The sequence below is a fragment of the Alnus glutinosa genome, chromosome 12 (assembly GCF_958979055.1).
Source record: "Alnus glutinosa chromosome 12, dhAlnGlut1.1, whole genome shotgun sequence".
In the NCBI taxonomy this organism is placed as follows: Eukaryota; Viridiplantae; Streptophyta; class Magnoliopsida; order Fagales; family Betulaceae; genus Alnus; species Alnus glutinosa.
In genome coordinates this window covers 26,584,424-26,602,452 of record NC_084897.1, presented here as the reverse complement: position 1 = coordinate 26,602,452, position 18,029 = coordinate 26,584,424, and the positions used below count along the sequence as shown (strand labels likewise).

General features: G+C 39.8%; 2 protein-coding genes across 8 annotated transcripts; one reads left to right on the top strand and one right to left on the bottom strand.

Moving 5' to 3' along the window:
* The first annotated feature begins 302 nt into the window (after window positions 1-302).
* Window positions 303-11,285, top strand: LOC133851627 (WD repeat-containing protein 55-like). Of its 4 annotated transcripts, none has more exons than XM_062288134.1 (14): window positions 303-518; window positions 580-650; window positions 7,015-7,243; window positions 7,340-7,427; window positions 7,506-7,679; window positions 7,788-7,830; window positions 7,936-7,992; window positions 8,558-8,634; window positions 8,791-8,839; window positions 8,932-8,978; window positions 9,094-9,167; window positions 9,567-9,622; window positions 10,132-10,252; window positions 10,923-11,285. In XM_062288134.1, the coding sequence occupies exons 3-14, from the start codon at window positions 7,051-7,053 to the stop codon at window positions 10,991-10,993; spliced, it is 1,050 nt and encodes a 349-aa protein (XP_062144118.1). In that variant the 5' UTR covers window positions 303-518; window positions 580-650; window positions 7,015-7,050; the 3' UTR covers window positions 10,994-11,285. The 4 variants fall into 4 exon arrangements, with proteins under 4 accessions (XP_062144118.1, XP_062144117.1, XP_062144115.1 ...); XM_062288133.1 differs by having other exon boundaries at window positions 580-686; XM_062288131.1 differs by lacking the exon at window positions 580-650.
* A 674-nt stretch (window positions 11,286-11,959) lies between these two features.
* Window positions 11,960-17,777, bottom strand: LOC133851626 (ubiquitin domain-containing protein DSK2b-like). Of its 4 annotated transcripts, none has more exons than XM_062288127.1 (8): window positions 17,218-17,777; window positions 15,455-16,228; window positions 14,736-14,950; window positions 14,493-14,606; window positions 14,093-14,151; window positions 13,155-13,183; window positions 12,532-12,624; window positions 11,960-12,432 (listed from the first exon to the last, which is right to left on the bottom strand). In XM_062288127.1, the coding sequence occupies exons 1-8, from the start codon at window positions 17,447-17,449 to the stop codon at window positions 12,284-12,286; spliced, it is 1,665 nt and encodes a 554-aa protein (XP_062144111.1). In that variant the 5' UTR covers window positions 17,450-17,777; the 3' UTR covers window positions 11,960-12,283. The 4 variants fall into 4 exon arrangements, with proteins under 4 accessions (XP_062144111.1, XP_062144112.1, XP_062144113.1 ...); XM_062288128.1 differs by having other exon boundaries at window positions 12,532-12,621; window positions 17,218-17,773; XM_062288129.1 differs by having other exon boundaries at window positions 14,736-14,947; window positions 17,218-17,773.
* Window positions 17,778-18,029: the final 252 nt, after the last annotated feature.

Sequence of the window (18,029 nt, the reverse complement as noted above, 5' to 3'; positions counted from 1 at the left end):
CTACAACTAGATTTTTAGATCCTTTCCGAATCAATAAGCTTTTATTTGTTTTTTATTATAGCACATCTTTAGGTTTAATATCTTCCATATATATCATCATAGCATATCAATGTATTAATTTATTATAGTACATATTATGTTTTAATTTATTATGGTAGAAAAAAGAAAAAGTAGCAGAAGAGGCTGAAATTCCACGGAGATCCAGTCGGTCCACAATGGACTTCACCTCACATACCACACGACGCCGCTTCATCGCAACCAAAAAAAAAAAAAAAATTAAAACCCTGCGTTTCTACGAAGTACGAACACAGCAGCAATTTCTCCCAAAATATTTTTGCCCCCAAAAGCTTTCCGCCTTTCCTCTTCTCTCCACCCCCACTGACAGCCACCCACCAGCTGAGCACCGTCGACCACCAGCTACCGTACGACCATCTCCATCTCCATCTCCATCTCCGGTTCTCAGGCCAAACCACTGTACGACCCATCTACCGTACGGCCAGGACGGGTCCAGCTACCACGTAAGGTCTTCTTAGATTTTTTTTTTTTTGCTGTAGCACCTCCCTTTGTTTACATTAACAGATTGGATTGAGATATCTGCTCGGCTGGGCTCTTGGGTCGGAAAGGGTGGGGCTTTTCACGGGCGAAATCAGGCGAGCTTGGTCTTCCTTGTGGAGCACAAAATATTAGTTGGTTCATAGATTTTTGCTCCACTAAATTTCGATTATTGGTCCCAAAATAATGTGCTTTGTTCTTAGTGTCGGATTTAATTTTTTTTTTGGAGGTTCTTGATACGATACCCACAAGATTAGAATGCATGCCGAGTCAATCGTTATCTATCTTATTGGTGTTAGTTTATTTTATGCTATCTTATTGTTGTTAGTAGTTGAGTAGCAGCAGAGTCTATCTTAATTTCAAATGTCCATAGCCAGTAGGTTCGTAGTTGTTGCGATAGACAGTGTTATCTTTTATTTCAAAATTGCTAGTGTTATCTTGGCTAGTAGAAGGGGATAGTTATCTCTTAGTGTTATCTTTCAATTAGGACTCATGATGTAATCTTTATTTAAAGAGTTGTCAGTGGATGAATAAAGCATGCAAATTTAATCCCAAACTTTGTGTTTGAAAAGGTCTAGGTTCCCTCGTAATCTAAAAGGTCTAGGTTCCCTCAAAATCTAAGGTTTAGGAACCTAACAAATTATCCCGTTGCGTGATCGAGAAATCATTCACGTAACAGTTCTTCATGACTGCTACATCTAGAAAGTTTTTTTCTTCCTTTCTTTCTTCTTTTCAAAATAAAATTGTGAAACTTCTAGTGGGTAAATTTTTAAATATGGCATCTAATAGAACTTTAGAATTATTGGGTTTTCAACCATGCTCAATAACATGAGCGTTCATTCATATATATAGACTGATTACAAAAGACTTTGAATCAAACACTAACTCTGATTACATGTACTCTCTTTACATTAGACTAGAACTCATCTAGCTTTATCTCTTAGGACTCTCACTGTGAACATAGAAGTAGAATACTAGAAGGACTCTCTCTTATCATAGAACTCTATCTTATCAAATCAGCACTAGAATTTCGGATAGGAGATGTAGTCCTATCACTTGTCTTCCGAATAGATTGCAACGCACAAGACTCAGATTTGGATTGTGAGTCTTGTGCGTGAGTTGTGTTAATACCCTCCCGCAAGATCAACGGGGGAGAAGACACGTTGAGCTTGGAACAAGAGGTTTAGTAAGCAAATCAGCTAGTTGATCCGAACTAGGGATGAATCGAACATTCAGAGACTTATTAGCAACACGTTCGCGGACAAAATGGAAGTCAATTTCTACATGCTTGGTACGCGCATGGAAAACTTGGTTGACCGACATGTATGTAGCTCCAATGTTATCACACCACAAAGTTGGTGTAGAAGAGAGACCAATGCCAAGGTCTAGAAGGAGGGCACGAACCCAGAGGAGTTCGGCAGTAGTATTAGCAACAGCCTTGTATTCAGCTTCTGTCGATGATCGAGAGACAGTTGGTTGTTTGCGGGAGCTCCAAGAGATCAGGTTAGAACCAAGAAAAACACAGAATGCACTTGTGGAGCGACGATCGTCTGAGCAACTAGCCCAGTCAGCATCCGAGTAACCTGCCAAAGATGTACTGGAGGTGCGATGAAGAAGCAGACCATGGGAAGGAGTATGCTTCAAATACCGAAGAATCCGTTTAACCGCCTGCCAATGAGGTTTGAGTGGTCTATGCATGAATTGACACACTCGATTGACAGCAAAGCTCAGATCAGGATGAGTGAGGGAAAGGTATTGCAGGGAGCCAACTGTGCTTCGGTAAAGAGAAGGGTCTTCCATAGGATCACCAGTGAAGGCCGAAAGTGTGGAGGAGGAAGCCATAGGAGATGTAACTGGTTTGGCCTCAATCATATTGGTTTTCTTCAAAAGATCCAAGATGTACCTACGTTGGGAGAGTAGAAGACCATATTTCACCTTAGTGACTTCAACGCCAAGAAAATAATGAAGATCACCCAGCTCTTTTACTGCAAAGTCATTACTTAGAAGCTGAAGTAACTCAGTAATGGCAGCAGGAACGGAGGCTGTAATAATGATGTCGTCTACGTAAATAAGAAGATACATAGTGACATCCTTGGTCCTATAAATGAAGAGAGAGGAATCGGCCTCAGAACCCACAAATCCGAGCTGCAATAGTTTAGTGCTCAGACGAGAAAACCAGGCCCGAGGAGCCTGTTTTAAACCATAGATTGCTTTCTACAGTTTACACACATGCTGAGGACAGTTGGGGTTGATGAATCCGGGAGGTTGCACCATATAGACATCTTCGGACAGAAAACCGTGAAGAAAAGCATTCTGGATGTCAATCTGTTTGAGAGGCCAACCTGCTGAATGAGCAATAGAAAGAACAGTCCGGATTGTTGTAGGCTTCACAACCGGACTAAATGTCTCACCATAATCAAGGCCAGCTTGTTGATGAAAGCCTTTGGCAACAAGTCTGGCTTTGTGACGTTCAATTGAACCATCTGCCTTCCTTTTGAGTTTAAAAACCCATTTACAGCCAACAACATTATGGGAAGACTGCGGAGGAACTAAAACCCAAGTCTGGTTTTGAAGCAAAGCATTGAATTCTACCTGCATAGCATTCCTCCATTCCATTCAGGAACAGTAATGGCTTTGGAGAAGCAGGTCAGCTCGACACCTGCAGATTGAGTTTCTGCCAATAATACCGGAGGAATTGGATACCTGATGGTGCCGTCCGTAAGCTGTCTCTGCTGAATAATATTATTCATGGATCTTGTACACATGGGATGAGTCCGAACAGGAAGGTCATCCAGGCCAGAGAGTGAACGAGGCATGCTATGTTCTGCAGAGGAAGGGGGAGATTGACTGGAAGACGACATGGAAGGAGAAACTAGTACTGGATGGGAAGGCCTAGTGGAGACAGATGCTGGAAAAAGTATAGGAGGAAGAACAGAGGCTGGGGTAGGTGATACAGAATCTGTGGATGAAGGAACAGCAGCAAAGGGGAATCGATTCTCATGAAAGATGACATCCCGTGAGATATACATTCGTCCAGATTCAATATGAAGGCATTTATAGCCTTTGTGATGGGCACTATAGCCTAGAAAAACACATTCTTTTGAACGAAAAGAGAATTTGTGGGAATTATATGGACGAAGGTTAGGAAAACAAGCACAACCGAAAACCTTAAGAAACTTATAATCAAGAGTACGATGAAAAAGTTTCTCAAAAGGAGATTTGTTTTGCAATAAGGGGGTGGGGAGCCGATTGATTAGATAGCATGAAGTTAAACAGGCTTCATCCCAATACTTTTGAGGAACATGACTGTCGGCTAAGAGACCCAAAGTGGTGTCAATTAAGTGACGATGCTTCCTCTCGACACATCCTTGTTGTTGATGTGTGTGAGGACACGAGATGCGATGAGAAATACCGATAGATTGAAAATAGGTATGTAGATTTCGATATTCACCACCCCAGTCAGATTGAACACTTTTAATTTTGGAGTTTAGTAAGCGTTCAATCATGACTTGGAATTGAAGAAAAGTTGACATAACATCGGATTTGGATTGAATAGCAAACACCCAAGTAAAACGACTAAAGGCATCAATAAAAGACACATAGTAACGATTTCCATTAAACAAAAGAGTTGGGGAAGGACCCCATACATCTGAGTAAATTAAATTTAAAGGTTGACAAATGCGGGAATTGGAAATAACAAATGGCAGTTGATGACCCTTGGCTTGAGGACAAGTAGTGCAGGGAGAGGCTGCCTTATTGGAAGTAACTGGAAGCTGAAATTGAGAGAGGACACGGTGGACAGTGCGAAAGGCAGGATGTCCGAGACGCTTGTGCCAGTGAGCAGGGGAAGTGCGTTCACCTAAGGAGGCTTGTTTTATTGGTGGAGAACTTGAAGGAGTGAGTTGATACAACCCATCCTTAATGAGGCCTTGATGGAGGATGGTCCCTGTTTGAGAGTCCTTGATCACAAAATGAAAAGAGTGAAATTCAAAAAAGACGGAATTATCAGCAGCAAATTGTCTAACCGAGAGAAGATTTTTGCAGATTTGAGGGACACGAAGAAGTTGATTAAGAATACAAGACCGACAAGATAATGATAAAGACGCAGAACCAGTATGAGAAATTGGCAAACTTGTTCCATCTCCTACACGGATTTGATCCTGTCCAGTGTATTCCTCATGTGACAGATTGAGATTCTGGAGGTCGTTGGTAATATGATGAGTGGCCCCTGTATCAGGGTACCATGTGTCCTCAGCAGGCAGCATCGGGGACGAGTAATAAGCCTGAGGAGAAGGCTGTGGAGAATCAGAGAAGGAAGATGACTCCTGCCTCTGATAACAGTGAAGAGCTGTGTGGCCAAGCTTGCCACAAATCTAACATGTTGGGCGGGAAGAGGATGCAGCATCCTGAGAAAAATAAGAGCCTCGTCCACGATTGTTGTTGAATGAACCACGACCACCACGGTGATACGGGCGGCTACCACGACCACGAGAACCACGGCCTCTAGCCATGGGAGCCCGAGAGGAAAGACTGGCCATTGGTTGTTGGATGTCAAGAGTTGGAACCTACTGTTCCAGGCGCATCTCATGAGCAAGGAGAAGGCCGTATAACTCATCAATGGAGAGAGGGTCAACCCGGGTAGTAACTGAGGTAACAAGAGGATCATATTCGGATCCAAGGCCCTTGAGAAGAAACGAGACACTCTCAAAGTCGTTGAGAGGCTGACCAGCAGCAGCCAAGGTGTCACTAAGGGTCTTAATAGTCTGGAAATACTCTGTAATGGAGGTATTGCCCTTCTTAACAGTGGCAAGTTGAAAATAAATCTGCATTACTCGGGCTTGAACCTGAGAAGCAAACATAGTGAGCAGAGTTTTCCATAAGGCTGAGGATGTAGCACAACCAACAGCATGCACGACATATGGTTCTGAAAGAGTAGAGATAAGGATGCTGAGAATCAGTTGATCTCTTTGGCACCACACGAGATAGTCTGGGTTGACAATAGTTGCAGCAGCTCCAGCGTCTGTACTGGGATTTGGGATTGTTTGAGTCGGGACTGGATTGGAGCCATCAAGGAATCCGTAAGAATCCTGTCCCTTGATATAAGCGAGGACTTGTGTCTTCCACGCCATGAAGTTTCCTTTAGAAAGCTTGATATGGAGATTGGGGTTCATGTTTGGGACGGTAAAGACAACTTGCTGGGGGGTTTGTGTTTGGGGTTGAGTGGCCGTGGCAGAAGGAGAGTCAGAATCAGAATCAGCCATGAATCAAGACGTTTGTCTATGAAAAGGCTCTGATACCATAATAGAACTTTAGAATTATTGGGTTTTCAACCATGCTCAATAACATGAGCGTTCATTCATATATATAGACTGATTACAAAAGACTTTGAATCAAACACTAACTCTGATTACATGTACTCTCTTTACATTAGACTAGAACTCATCTAGCTTTATCTCTTAGGACTCTCACTGTGAACATAGAAGTAGAATACTAGAAGGACTCTCTCTTATCATAGAACTCTATCTTATCAAATCAGCACTAGAATTTCGGATAGGAGATGTAGTCCTATCACTTGTCTTCCGAATAGATTGCAACGCACAAGACTCAGATTTGGATTGTGAGTCTTGTGCGTGAGTTGTGTTAATAGCATCAAATTTTAGAAGAAGTCTTGTCATCATTTCATTCTCTCTCTGTCCTTCTCCCCTAGCTCCGGCTGTTTCTCTACGTTCATTACTCGTGTGAAAGGTAAGCGGTTATCAACAACACCTTTGTTTTGCTGTCACGTTTACAGTTCACTAGCAATTCGATGATGTTTCTAACGTTTTGTTTTCAGTTTGTGTGTTTCTGTTGCCCATGTTTCCCATATAATTTTGTTTATCTTCTGTATGTTTACTGTTGATTTTCGAGTTATGGGGTGTTTAATTTTGCTTTATTGAAGCAAAATTTTGTGTTTTTATGAAGCGTAGTCATGTGAGAATGAAATTTACTCACAAAGTAGTACCCTTCTATTTGGGTTGGTAACCGCGGACGGCGGATTTGGATACCCAGAAGAACTGTAGAAGATTTCAAAGTTAAATGTCAATCTCGGTCAGCTTGAACATTAATTCCATAACAGATATATACATATTGTACGGCAGTGAATTTACTTGAACAAATAAAAAATGAGGTTTGTGTGAAAATGTAGTTTTAGATCACAAACTTCTAAAAGCTGTAAGACTAGCCAAATGAGAAAGTTGGGCATTGTTTGACCGCTAGAATTGGTATTTGTTCATCATCCATCAAACACTTAATGCACTCACGAGTAGCCCATGTAATGTCCCAATCAGGCCATCCATCTGTTTGTCAGTTCTGTATTCTGTATTGAACTGTAGTAGTGTGAAATTGGCATTTAATTTTTCTCCTTAAACTTCCTGTGTACGTTTGCTGAAGCAGCCGACCTCACTGCATTTGCATTGAATTCAGGCATCGAAATTATTGTGAGCAAAGGAAAAGGAGAAGATGGAGATAAACTTGGGAAGACTTGCTTTCGACATTGATTTCCATCCTTCGGAAGAACTCGTAACCACTGGGCTCATAAACGGGGACCTTCATCTCTACAGTTACGCCGCTAATGCCTTACCACAGAGGCGGTTTGAAGTTCGCGCACACACTGAGTCTTGCAGAGCTGTTAGATTCATTAACAATGGAAGTGGTAATATAACATATGCCCTTTTTCTTTCATATGTATCTGTTTCTATATATGGCCTAATGGAGTGAGTAATGAGAAACGGGGCCATGTGTGTGTTAGAAATTGCGACTTGTTCTCCAGACTGCTCAATTCTGACCACAGATGTGGAGACTGGATCACCCAATCTTCGTCTTGAACATGCCCACGGGTGGGTGCTCTATTTATGTTGTATTATGTTACGTGCTAATTCTTTCGTCTTGCTAAGATGTTATATATTATCTGGCAGTGATGCAATCAGTAGATTGATAAACTTGGACAAGACAACCATAGCCACGGGTGATGATGAAGGGTGTATCAAGGTGTGGGACACCAGACAGCGTTCTCTCTGCAATTCTTTTGATGCTCACTGTGATTATGTTTCTGATATCACTTTTCGTTCTGGCACACTCTTGGCTACTAGGTACTTCTCTCGCTTAATCACTCTTTCTCTTTTACCATCTTCTTCTTCTTTTCAATGCCACTAGCATGTAAAACTCTAAACTATCATTTTCTCTTTTCTTCTATCAAGTGGAGATGGGACTCTTTCTGTTTGCGATCTTCGAAAAAATAAAGTAAGCTCCTTAACAATTTTGTTCTTGCTCAATCTATTTGCAAATTGTTGAATACGCACTGCGTAAATTACTTTGGATTAAACTTGTTCTTTGTTGATTTTACAGGTCCAAGCTCGGTCTGAGTTCTCTGAAGATGAGTTACTCTCCGTTGTTATCATGAAGGTACCTTTTCTTCTGTCTTTCAACTGCTGCATTCTACTCAATTCTTATCTTGTTGGATGATGGGTATTGTGATCCAGTGCTTCATGGTATACACAAATTTAGTGTCAAATGTTGAAAAACTGGGTTAATTTACTCTTCTTTGTCTTGCTTTTCTACTGGATATGTTTCTAAAGCTCTATATATGTCTTCCGCAAAAGTCATGGGGAACAGGAATTGTCTTGATTATGGACGCAGTTAATTAGTATTGTAAATAGGTCAAGGGAATGAGGATCATTGGAATATAGACTCAACATATGGCATTTGAGATATTAATTGCATACTCCTTGTGATGTTTCACTTCCAGTGTCCTCCACAAGTCTTTCGTTCTTTTTTTTTTTGGGGGGGGGGGGGGGGGGGGGGGGGGAAGAAAAGGAAAGAAATGTTTCTTTATGAACTTGGTGACTTAGAAAGGAAAATCATATGATGGTTATGATGATTTTAGTAGATGATTCAAAAGAAAGAGATTGTTGAGATGTTTATCTCTATTTTTTTTAATATTTACTTTATTTTGTTTAATGATGGTCAGGATGGTCAGAAAGTCGTTTGTGGATCACAAACTGGAACTCTATTACTGTATTCATGGGGATGCTTCAAGGATTGCAGGTATATTTTATTGAACATGTCTGACAAATGGATTAGTACCTCAATTTGTTAGAGATGAAAAAACTGTCCTCTCTCTTTCTCCCTCTCAACCATTCACTTATAAAAAAAAAAAGAAAAAAACTATTCACTTTTTCGGTGGGTGACTCTGATTTTCAGTGATCGCTTTATTGGTCTCTCTCCGAACTCTGTTGATGCATTGTTGAAGGTGAGTGGGTGTCTCACCTATTTTAGCATCACTTTCTTTTCAACTTATCAATGATATTGCTTTATTAAAACGTTTTAAATTCACCGTGTTAGCTGGACGAAGATACAATCATCACTGGATCTGAGAATGGACTCATCAGGTGAGAAGTTGTGCAGTATAAGACCAAGTATCCTGTTCCACCTGTTTATAATAATTAATGTAATAGTTCAACCGTTTCATGCCTTCCCTAAAACTTTAATGTATTTTTCATTTAGCCTGGTAGGCATACTACCCAACAGAATCATTCAACCGATTGCGGAGCACTCAGAGTATCCTGTGGAGCGCCTCGGTAATATGTGCTTCTTTCTCTTGTGATATGCTAACCTTGGTGATATATGCTTCTTTTTCCTAAGAAATAGTTAAATGAAGTAGTTAATAGAATTTGCGATTTGTATTTTCTTTTACTAAATAATTATGCTGGTGGACCCATCAGTAGTAGGATACTAGGATGTATGTTGTGTTCACAATTTTGTTCTTCTGTATCTGCCGCCTGTAAAATTGTAAAGTTTTGTTGGTTATTTTAGGCAAACTGGTGAATAGTTTTTCCCATTAAATTTCAGATTCTTTTGTGTAAGTTGTAAATTATGTCACTGGAATCATCTCCTTAATCTTACTATTCTCATGCCGAGCTAATGTCATTGATCACCATTGAAAGTTATTTAACCTGTGATTTTGCTTGGTCTTGTAGCTTTTTCATTCGATCGAAAGTTTCTTGGCAGTATAGCACATGATCAGATGTTGAAGGTGTGGATCTCTCTCTCTCTCTCTCTCTCTCTCTCTCTCTCTCTCTCTCTCTCTCTCTCTCTCTCTCTATATATATATAAGTGTTGTGAGACATGCAGATAATTTGGTAAACATAATAACCGGTCGACTCTTCATATGGTTATATGCATTACGCGAGTGGGTATGCAGATGACAGGAAAAGGGATCAAGTTCATTGGATATTGCATAATTGGAAATTCATATAGGGCAACAGTTTCTTGAAGTATTTGAAACACAAAAGAGGAGAGAAGGGGGGGGGGGGGGGGGGGGGGGGGGTCAAATGGATTATCATCTGACCTAATGGTTCAATGTGTTATGTTACGTTGCAGTTGTTTTTGTACTACCTTAGGCGACAAAAAGTTTGTCAAAGTAATCTTAATTTTATTGCAAACTAGTAGCTTTAACATGTAGGAATACATATTTGAAAGATGATGCTGTATGTTCGTTGTATTATAAGCTTCATATCGACTGTACTTTTTTGTTTCATGCAGCTATGGGATTTGCATGATATATTGATAGGTTCTGGAAAAACTGTAACAAGTGAGGCAGATATTGCACACAGTGATAGTGATGAGATGAAAACGGAAACTAGTCTTCCAAAGAATAATAAAGGTATACCTGGTCTCTTGCAGAATTTCATGTGATCAAATATATCTGACTTCTTTCACCTATTGAACGATAGTGTGATAAGCAATACTGCTGGATGAGTGGGCCTACTGATCTTGCTTCAATGATTCTTTACATACTTCATTAGAAATTACTTTAATCAGATTTATTTTCAACCAATTCATTTAAATATTGTTCAAAAACATTTCTCCTAAAGGATTTGATAAAATAAGATTTTCCTGAATAATACTTATCAAAAAAAAAAAAAAAGATTTTCCTGAATAATCATGTTCTAATCCTGATAAAAGGATTTATTTAGGGGTCCTGGGGCTGGGGCTGCAGCTTAAGGCTTTGTACATTTAGATATTGTTGTTTGGGTTACTGAGTGCATATGCATTTGTGACAGATTTATAGAAGCAAACAATAAGTAGAGTCATTCACTAGGAGAGTTAGGATTTGATTGTGCAATACGCATGCTTTCTAATTTGCAATTCAGGTTGCGGTTTTTTTCATGCATCTTAACTTTTTGCTGGTGCATGTTTGGACGATGAACATTCTAGTTGAACCTGATAAATGATCATTCTGGCTTGTCTTTCAAATACTATCGACCAAACCATTTATTATTGGGATCAGAGGGCGTCTACATGTGTATTTGATTGAATGTTTCATCTTTCAGGTACCAAGAGAAAAAGTGCAAGTAATGGAAATGATTTTAGCAGTTCAACCAGTTTTTTCGCAGATTTGTAGGTGGATGGTTCCATAGACCTTTTCTTATTCATTTCAAGTTCAATATATAAGATTTTTCACTTTAGTATTCTTTTAGAATCCCATTGTGGCCTTCAGTTAGTATCCTGATGGCTGAGCAATGTTTACCATGCCATTTGCTAGGACACAGTGGTTGTCTTTTTATGAGAGGATTATGAAGTATTTAATTTTGGTTTTCTTTTTAAGTTTGTGGGAGGATCTCGGAGTTATCTTGGTGTCTCGTGTGTTAATTTTTTTTTTTTTAAATAAAGGTTTTTCTGCTTTTTTCCTCTCACATGAGATTGTAGACTGGCAGAAATTGTTCCGAGATAATACCATATTATGTAAAATTCTCATTGTTGATACTTGTATATTTTGGCACTGGCTCAAGATCATCCTCTCCCCCGTCTCCCTAGCCATCAACCAAGAAGACATCCATACTTTCCATCTTTTGCAGTCACTACCATGGATCTTAATTGGCTTTCCTGTAACAAAGCTGTGCACAGGAAGACATCCATACCCTAGCCAATGGGGAAAGGAAAAAAAAACAATCGTAGGTATAGACGTATAGGAGTTCAAAGTGAAAAATGGTCTTGTGGATGTGGTATCAGACAAATTCCAAGCCTGGGGCAACAGGTTGATTCCATTGAAACTTCAAAGATATCCCTCAAGTAGAGAAAAGCCCATTGCATTTGTCACGTAACGGGATTAAGATCCCCTGCAATTTGGATATCCAAATTATAGTCCAGGCAGCCAAGAGAGGGCAGAAGAGCTCACTTGCCCTGAGCAAAAAGGATCTACACCCCAGGATGCCCAGGGCAAGTGGGTCAGACCCCTTCATCTTCCTCAGTTTTCACAAAATCCAGACAAATCACTTAGCGACGACAGAACAAACACAACAAAGAACCAAAAATTGGCATTGCAGAAGTAAGAATTACCAGCTGGTAAAATTTTGTCATTGAAAAAAAATGATGACAATTATAACAAAAATGTCATAAATTCCAATAAAGTTGACAAATGTGGCAAACAACTCATATCGTCACAAGTCACATCTTAACATTAAGAATGTACAAGAAACTCGGGCCTGCCAAAACTCTTGAGAGAGAGAGAGAAGTACAATGTTGATAACCTACACCAATTTTGCAGCTCTTGCTAACATAATGTGGATATAATTCATACTTAATTGTACCCAAGATGGGTACTTGCATACAACCGAGGCCCAAAGCGACCAATCTCAGAAATCAACATGGCAGACACTAATCGGATAAAAATGGATAATATAACTATAAGAAACTACTGGCCTGAGTTCCCCAAAAGTCGCTCCACCGCAGCATGAACATTACCTGCAGTGGCAATCAAGGCCCGTATATTCTCTTGTGTGTCAAAGAAACCCATTTCTTGAAGCTGCAACAGCTGAGTGGCATAGAGTTCTTCTGGTGGCACTGGAAAGATAAACAAAATCATCCAAACGGAAGTAAATAAAGATATCCATAGAGGAAAGAATAAAGAAGAAAAGAAAATAGAAAGATGAGTATAGTAACCATTAGATATGTTGGGAACAGCCAGGCTGCCAGCCCCAAGTCCACCAAACATGTTCATCAACATCTCCAACCCCGTGTTGTTCAATGGTCCTGCTATTATGAGCACATTAACAGAACACCCATAGCAAAAACGATTACATAAATTGTGGGGAAGAAAAGAAAAACATTTTTTGCCATCTTTTTTCCCCATATCATACAGCAATAGAACTTCCTAAAGCAGAACAATCTTAACAAACCATCTCTCTCCATGACAGGTTTGATAATCCTCAACGAAATGAGGACACAAAACCATCTACCTTCATTTATAGAATTCCTACCCACAAAAATAAATCTTAACAAATTCCTTGTTATAGAATTGAAATAGAACTCTACTGACTCAGAATTTAACATGCAGGAACTTTTAGCTCTATGAGGTACCCCATATAACTCAGGAAACCCATTTGTATAGGCAGATGTCCAACCGATGTGATAATGTAGTTATATTTGGATGTTCCCGAGAGGAACCAATAATTTGAGGACATCCCCACGCAAGCACTACATTCCTAGAGTTACCAATCATATTATCATTACTAATAGAAGACTGGCCAAAGAAGCAACAGAAGTTCAAAGATTCACTTGCATACCTGTACCTCCACCAGTCTGACCCTGTTCCCTGCAAAATGCAACAAATCAATAGAAAACTAAGAGCAGAAATCAATTATAACTAATCGAACAAAGCAATACATTAACTATCAAATCGCATTTTTGAAGAAAAAGAAGCTTTGAGTTTGGAGAGGTCCCTAGCTTTGTCTAGTGTGGAGCATTTAGAAAAAGAAAACACTAAACTATACTTCCAGTCTTTGAAATATGGGGTAATTTCTAGTTTAGTCCCTAGAATTCAAAAACTTCCAATTTTATCTTTAAAACTTTTAATTTTGAGCCATGTACTCTATTTTTCCATCAAACTAATGACGCCATTACAAAGATTGATCATGTGGCAAACATCAAGAAAAGCCACATTTGCTCCAAATAAAAATTTTCTAGGGCAAAATTGGGACTATGTCAAATACAAGGATCAAATTAGAATCTAACCGGGATATGGCAGGAACTCGGTCTACCTGGGTTGGGCTAGAATTTTTTTTGAGGGAGCACCCATTAGTAAAATGACAAAAAAGTCCCCAAAATTTTTGGGAGTAAAATGAAAAAAAAGGCCCCCTAAAGATTTTATGATTTCGATATTTTGCCCCCCCTGGAAAAAACGTACCTGGAATATGCCCTATATTTTGATTATAAAGGTAACGAACTTTCTAAAGATAACTTAGAGATTTTTTTTTTAAAGGTAATGAACTTTCTATGCATATGTTGAAGCACATTTAGATGATCATACTCTCAAGGCTTTAAGGGTTGGCTTCTTCTACTTTGGATTTTTTCAAGATTTCTTAGATAATCCTAGCCATTGTTGATCTTCCTTTTAGGAGTTCTCACTTAAATACTTTGTGCTTACCTGTTGCGCCTACTTTTGGCACTTTTTTTTAGTGTTGTTACCAATCAACAAAAGAAAACGAGCAATGTCATCACTTACTGTGTTGATTGTTGCTGACCAAGCCGAGACAGAAGAGCTTGTTGAAAAGTCAACAGTTGCTGCATGAGAGGGTAGATAGAGAGAATAAGAAGCAAACAAAAATCAATGAGTGGGCTTCAGCTTCTCACCATAGAGAACTTATAGTTCAAAATTACTGGAGTAGAAAAACAAGCATTATTTCCCAAGCCAGCCATCATTCATGCCATACGAGTCTCATTACTGTTAGTAAAAAACTAGAAGAAATATGACAATGTGCATAAGTGTGGGAATGGATGGTTAGGCGTCATTGTGCATGCATGTGGGTGTGGGTGAGAGTGTTAAGAGAGAGAGAGAGAGAGAGAGAGAGAGAGAGACTGTGCAAGGACATGTGTTACAGCTGCAGAACTTTAAATTTATGTACCTGCATTGTTTCAGGAGAAGTCAACTGGCGAAGAACTTCTGGGTTTTGCATCATTTCCCTTAATTGAGAATTGGAATCAAGGAAGCTGCGCATCTGGGGATTGAGAGCAATAATCTGAAAGTTGAGTAATGTTAGACAAGTAAGTTCACTTGAAGCACAACTTATACTGAATGATGGTGAAGCAAACAATGTCATTGGTGATGATCTAGTGAGATCCTGAATAGTAGCATAATAACTAAATACCTGATTCATATATTGAGGGTTGGAAAGGATGCTTTGCATCATCTGCGAAATGGCTGGATTTTGCAACAACTGATTGACTGAAGTGGCATCCGGCATTGCACCAAGCATGCCTTCAAGCCCCGGAAGACCAAGTCCACCTAAGCCAGCAGGTGCCTGTGCCCTAGCATCCTCAATAGGAGTTGACCGCGTGGTGTTTGTTTGGGCACCTCCAGCTGCTAGATTCACATTATTGTGTTACCCATTTATTGGTATTCAACATCTTTGAACACTAGAAAACAAAGTTGGTACAAAGAAATCTCATTTTGGGTCAGCTGAAGAAAAAGATTAGAGTACTTTCAGAAACATTTATAGATGATTATAAAGGGCATCTCACCAAATCACTAAGAAATTAAATACCAGACATGCAACTTCTTCATATATTGGTATCAGAATTTGTCAAAGGGATAATTCAAGAAAAATAAATAAATATAAGGGATTAAGGCCAAAGGTTATAGCTTTGTGGAAAAAGTTACAAACATGTCTCTTTTTGCCGTTTGTAGATTAGTTAAGCTTAACATCTGTATAGCATCAGGATATTGCTATCAGAAGAAAGAGAACATAAAGGTTCAATCTAATATGCTTCAAAACCAAAACCTCCCCAATAATAAGTTTTTACAGCTGCACTACTTCAATACCAGAGCATCATGAAGAAAAAAGAGAGTAAGAGAGTGAAATCTTACTGGCAGTAGCTGTCCAAGGATTTGGAAGTGGGTTAGTGTTGGGAGCAGGAGATCCAGCGGTCGTCTCAGAACCAGCGGTTGGTGATGTACTGGATGGATTTATGGCCTGCTCCCCACCTTGGGTCCCCAAAAGAGCTGCAAATGGATTCACATTATCGTTTCCGGTATTCCCAGCCATTGTTGTTGCATTCAGGAATGGCTCCTGAACATTTTCATACATGCGCCTCAGCATATTGAATCCCTCAGGAGAAGATTCAATATTGCTCATTGCTCTATCAGTGTTGCGCATCATCTCACGCATGAGCTCCGGGTTTCTTGCAGCTTCAAGTGTCTGACGGAGAGTGCTGGGATCATTAAGTACATGTGCTAGCTCAGGGTTTTGATCAATGATTTCACGCATTTGAGGATTACTCATAATCAAGTTCCGCATTACATCAGGGTTATTCATTAGGTTCTGAACAACAGGCATATTCATTATTTCTCTCATTATGTTCGGGTTCCGAGTCAGCTGTTGTTGCACTTGTTCAAAATCTGGAAATCCAGCTCCAAACAAACCACCAGCACCACCATCCATCCCATTAATACCGAGTCCAGGAAATAGTGAAGCTCCAAAACCAGCTCCTCCCATTGCCTCACCTTCATTTGAACCAACACTTCTGGTATTACTTTGAGTGGTAGTTGGACCTCCAGGATTGGTTCCACCAGCAGCATTGGCGGATGCAGCAGCTGGTGCAAAACCACGAACTAAGTGCACAGTATGATCTGCTTCCAAGCCTATAAACCACAAACAAAAAATATGGTCAATTCAACAAAAATCTCAAGAGCAAAACTCTTGAAAATGGGCAGTTGTACCCTTTAACTGAGATCCTATGACTTCCTCTCTTACCATCTCTATTTCAATAGATAAAATATACAAATTCTCTGTGCTGGCTACAGTCAAGTATTTCATATAAAAGACCTGGGATTTACCCAAAAAAAATTAAGCAAGCAAAACTATCAAGGCTAATAAGCAAATAAATCAAGCAGGTTTCCCACACTAACCCTAGAATGAATACATTTTTTCTTTAAAAAAAAAGAAAAATTCAGAAATGTATTACTTGGCCTATTATTTTTTACCAAGCGGTTACAAGGAAATCCAACGAAAGCCAGTTTACATGCCAGAGACTCTAAAGGAGGGTAAAGCACTTGCCACTCCAATGTGACAAGAGAAGGACATTTCCCCATATACTTTCAGACCAGTTGCCACCTTTAGGATTCACTGTAATTCAATCCTTGGTCTAGGTCGTTTTAGCCAGGGCACAAACCCCTCTAATCCATAAGACCCCACCATGCCTGCTAGATAACCATTAGCATTTAACTTTCTGAAATAACAATCTATCCATTCTTTTTTTTTGATAAGTAATAACAATCTATCCATTCTCAATCCAAATAACAATCACACTCCCTAACGAGATCTCTCCAGACTGGCGCCTCGAGAAATCATCAATATCGCATGTAAGTAATGAAAACGCTTCACTCTATATGTGAATGTGATTGCTTCCTGCTCAAGTTTTCTATAAATGAAGAATATCCCCTAAACCTTTCTCTGATAACCTAAGATCAGAACAAAACTTGATACCCAAGAAACAATTCACTGCTATTCCTCAGAATTCGATCAGGAAGTAAACGCCCAAAATCATCATCGTATTCAACAAACTAAATCTTGCATTCATAAACCATAAATAATAATAAGATCGATCAGAAACGGAGAAACGGGTACGTACCGTAACTTTGAAGGGTCTGATCGTCCTTGAGGATCCGACCCTTGTAAATCAGCCTCTGTTGATCGGACGGTATATCACACTTCTGAGCCAGAGCGTCCTTGAATGATCTGACGGAGGAGTCCAGCCCAATCTGAACGGAAAACTTAGAGCCGTTGGAGCACCGGACGTTGACGATGACTCCCCCTCCACCGCTGGATTCGGTTCCCTCCTCCGCAGCTCCATCACCCCTCATAGTCTCCCACCCCCTCTTTAAATTAAGAACAAAAAAAGAAATAAAAAACGAAAATTATAGATCGCTGATGAACGAGGTATTTGAAACCCTAACCCTAGAAAATTATGGGCTCGATGAAGGAGAGAGATTTAATAGCCTACGAGAGAAGTGTCTGTAAGAAGAAAAGAGAGAAATAGAGAAAAAAGGAAAAAAAAAAATTGTGGTGACAAAAACTATTATATACTGTAATAGGGGTGGGGAATCGGGGGTGACTTGTAGCCCAACCAAGCCGGGAAAGTATAAAGCGGGTGTTTGGTCTGTGACTCTGTGACTCTGTGGGTGCGAATCTTAAGGCCCACGAGCCGAGCCGCGAGCCTGTCTGTCTCACTCTCCAGGTTCGATTGGGGTTGGGGGGGGGTGGGGTGAGCCAGATGGTCTTAGGAATCCAACCGCACTCTTTTTCTGACACGTGTAACTTCTCTTTTTCTTTTTCTTCCCTTTTCATCTCCTCTCTTTTCGCATGCCACACGACCTTTGACAAAATGGAACGTTAGATATTTAAATAATTTTTTTAAAATTTAGTTTTAATTTGATGTGTTAT

Coding starts and splice junctions, on each gene's coding strand:
- LOC133851626 (XM_062288127.1), bottom strand. CDS start 17,449: ATGAGGGGTGATGGAGCTGCGGAGGAGGGAACCGAATCCAGCGGTGGA. Junction 14,607..14,735: donor ACCCTCAATATATGAATCAG/GTATTTAGTTAT, acceptor CTCAACTTTCAG/ATTATTGCTCTCAATCCCCA. Junction 13,184..14,092: donor GGTCAGCAACAATCAACACA/GTAAGTGATGAC, acceptor TGCATTTTGCAG/GGAACAGGGTCAGACTGGTG.
- LOC133851627 (XM_062288131.1), top strand. CDS start 7,051: ATGGAGATAAACTTGGGAAGACTTGCTTTCGACATTGATTTCCATCCT. Junction 7,428..7,505: donor CGTCTTGAACATGCCCACGG/GTGGGTGCTCTA, acceptor ATTATCTGGCAG/TGATGCAATCAGTAGATTGA. Junction 8,635..8,790: donor GGATGCTTCAAGGATTGCAG/GTATATTTTATT, acceptor TCTGATTTTCAG/TGATCGCTTTATTGGTCTCT.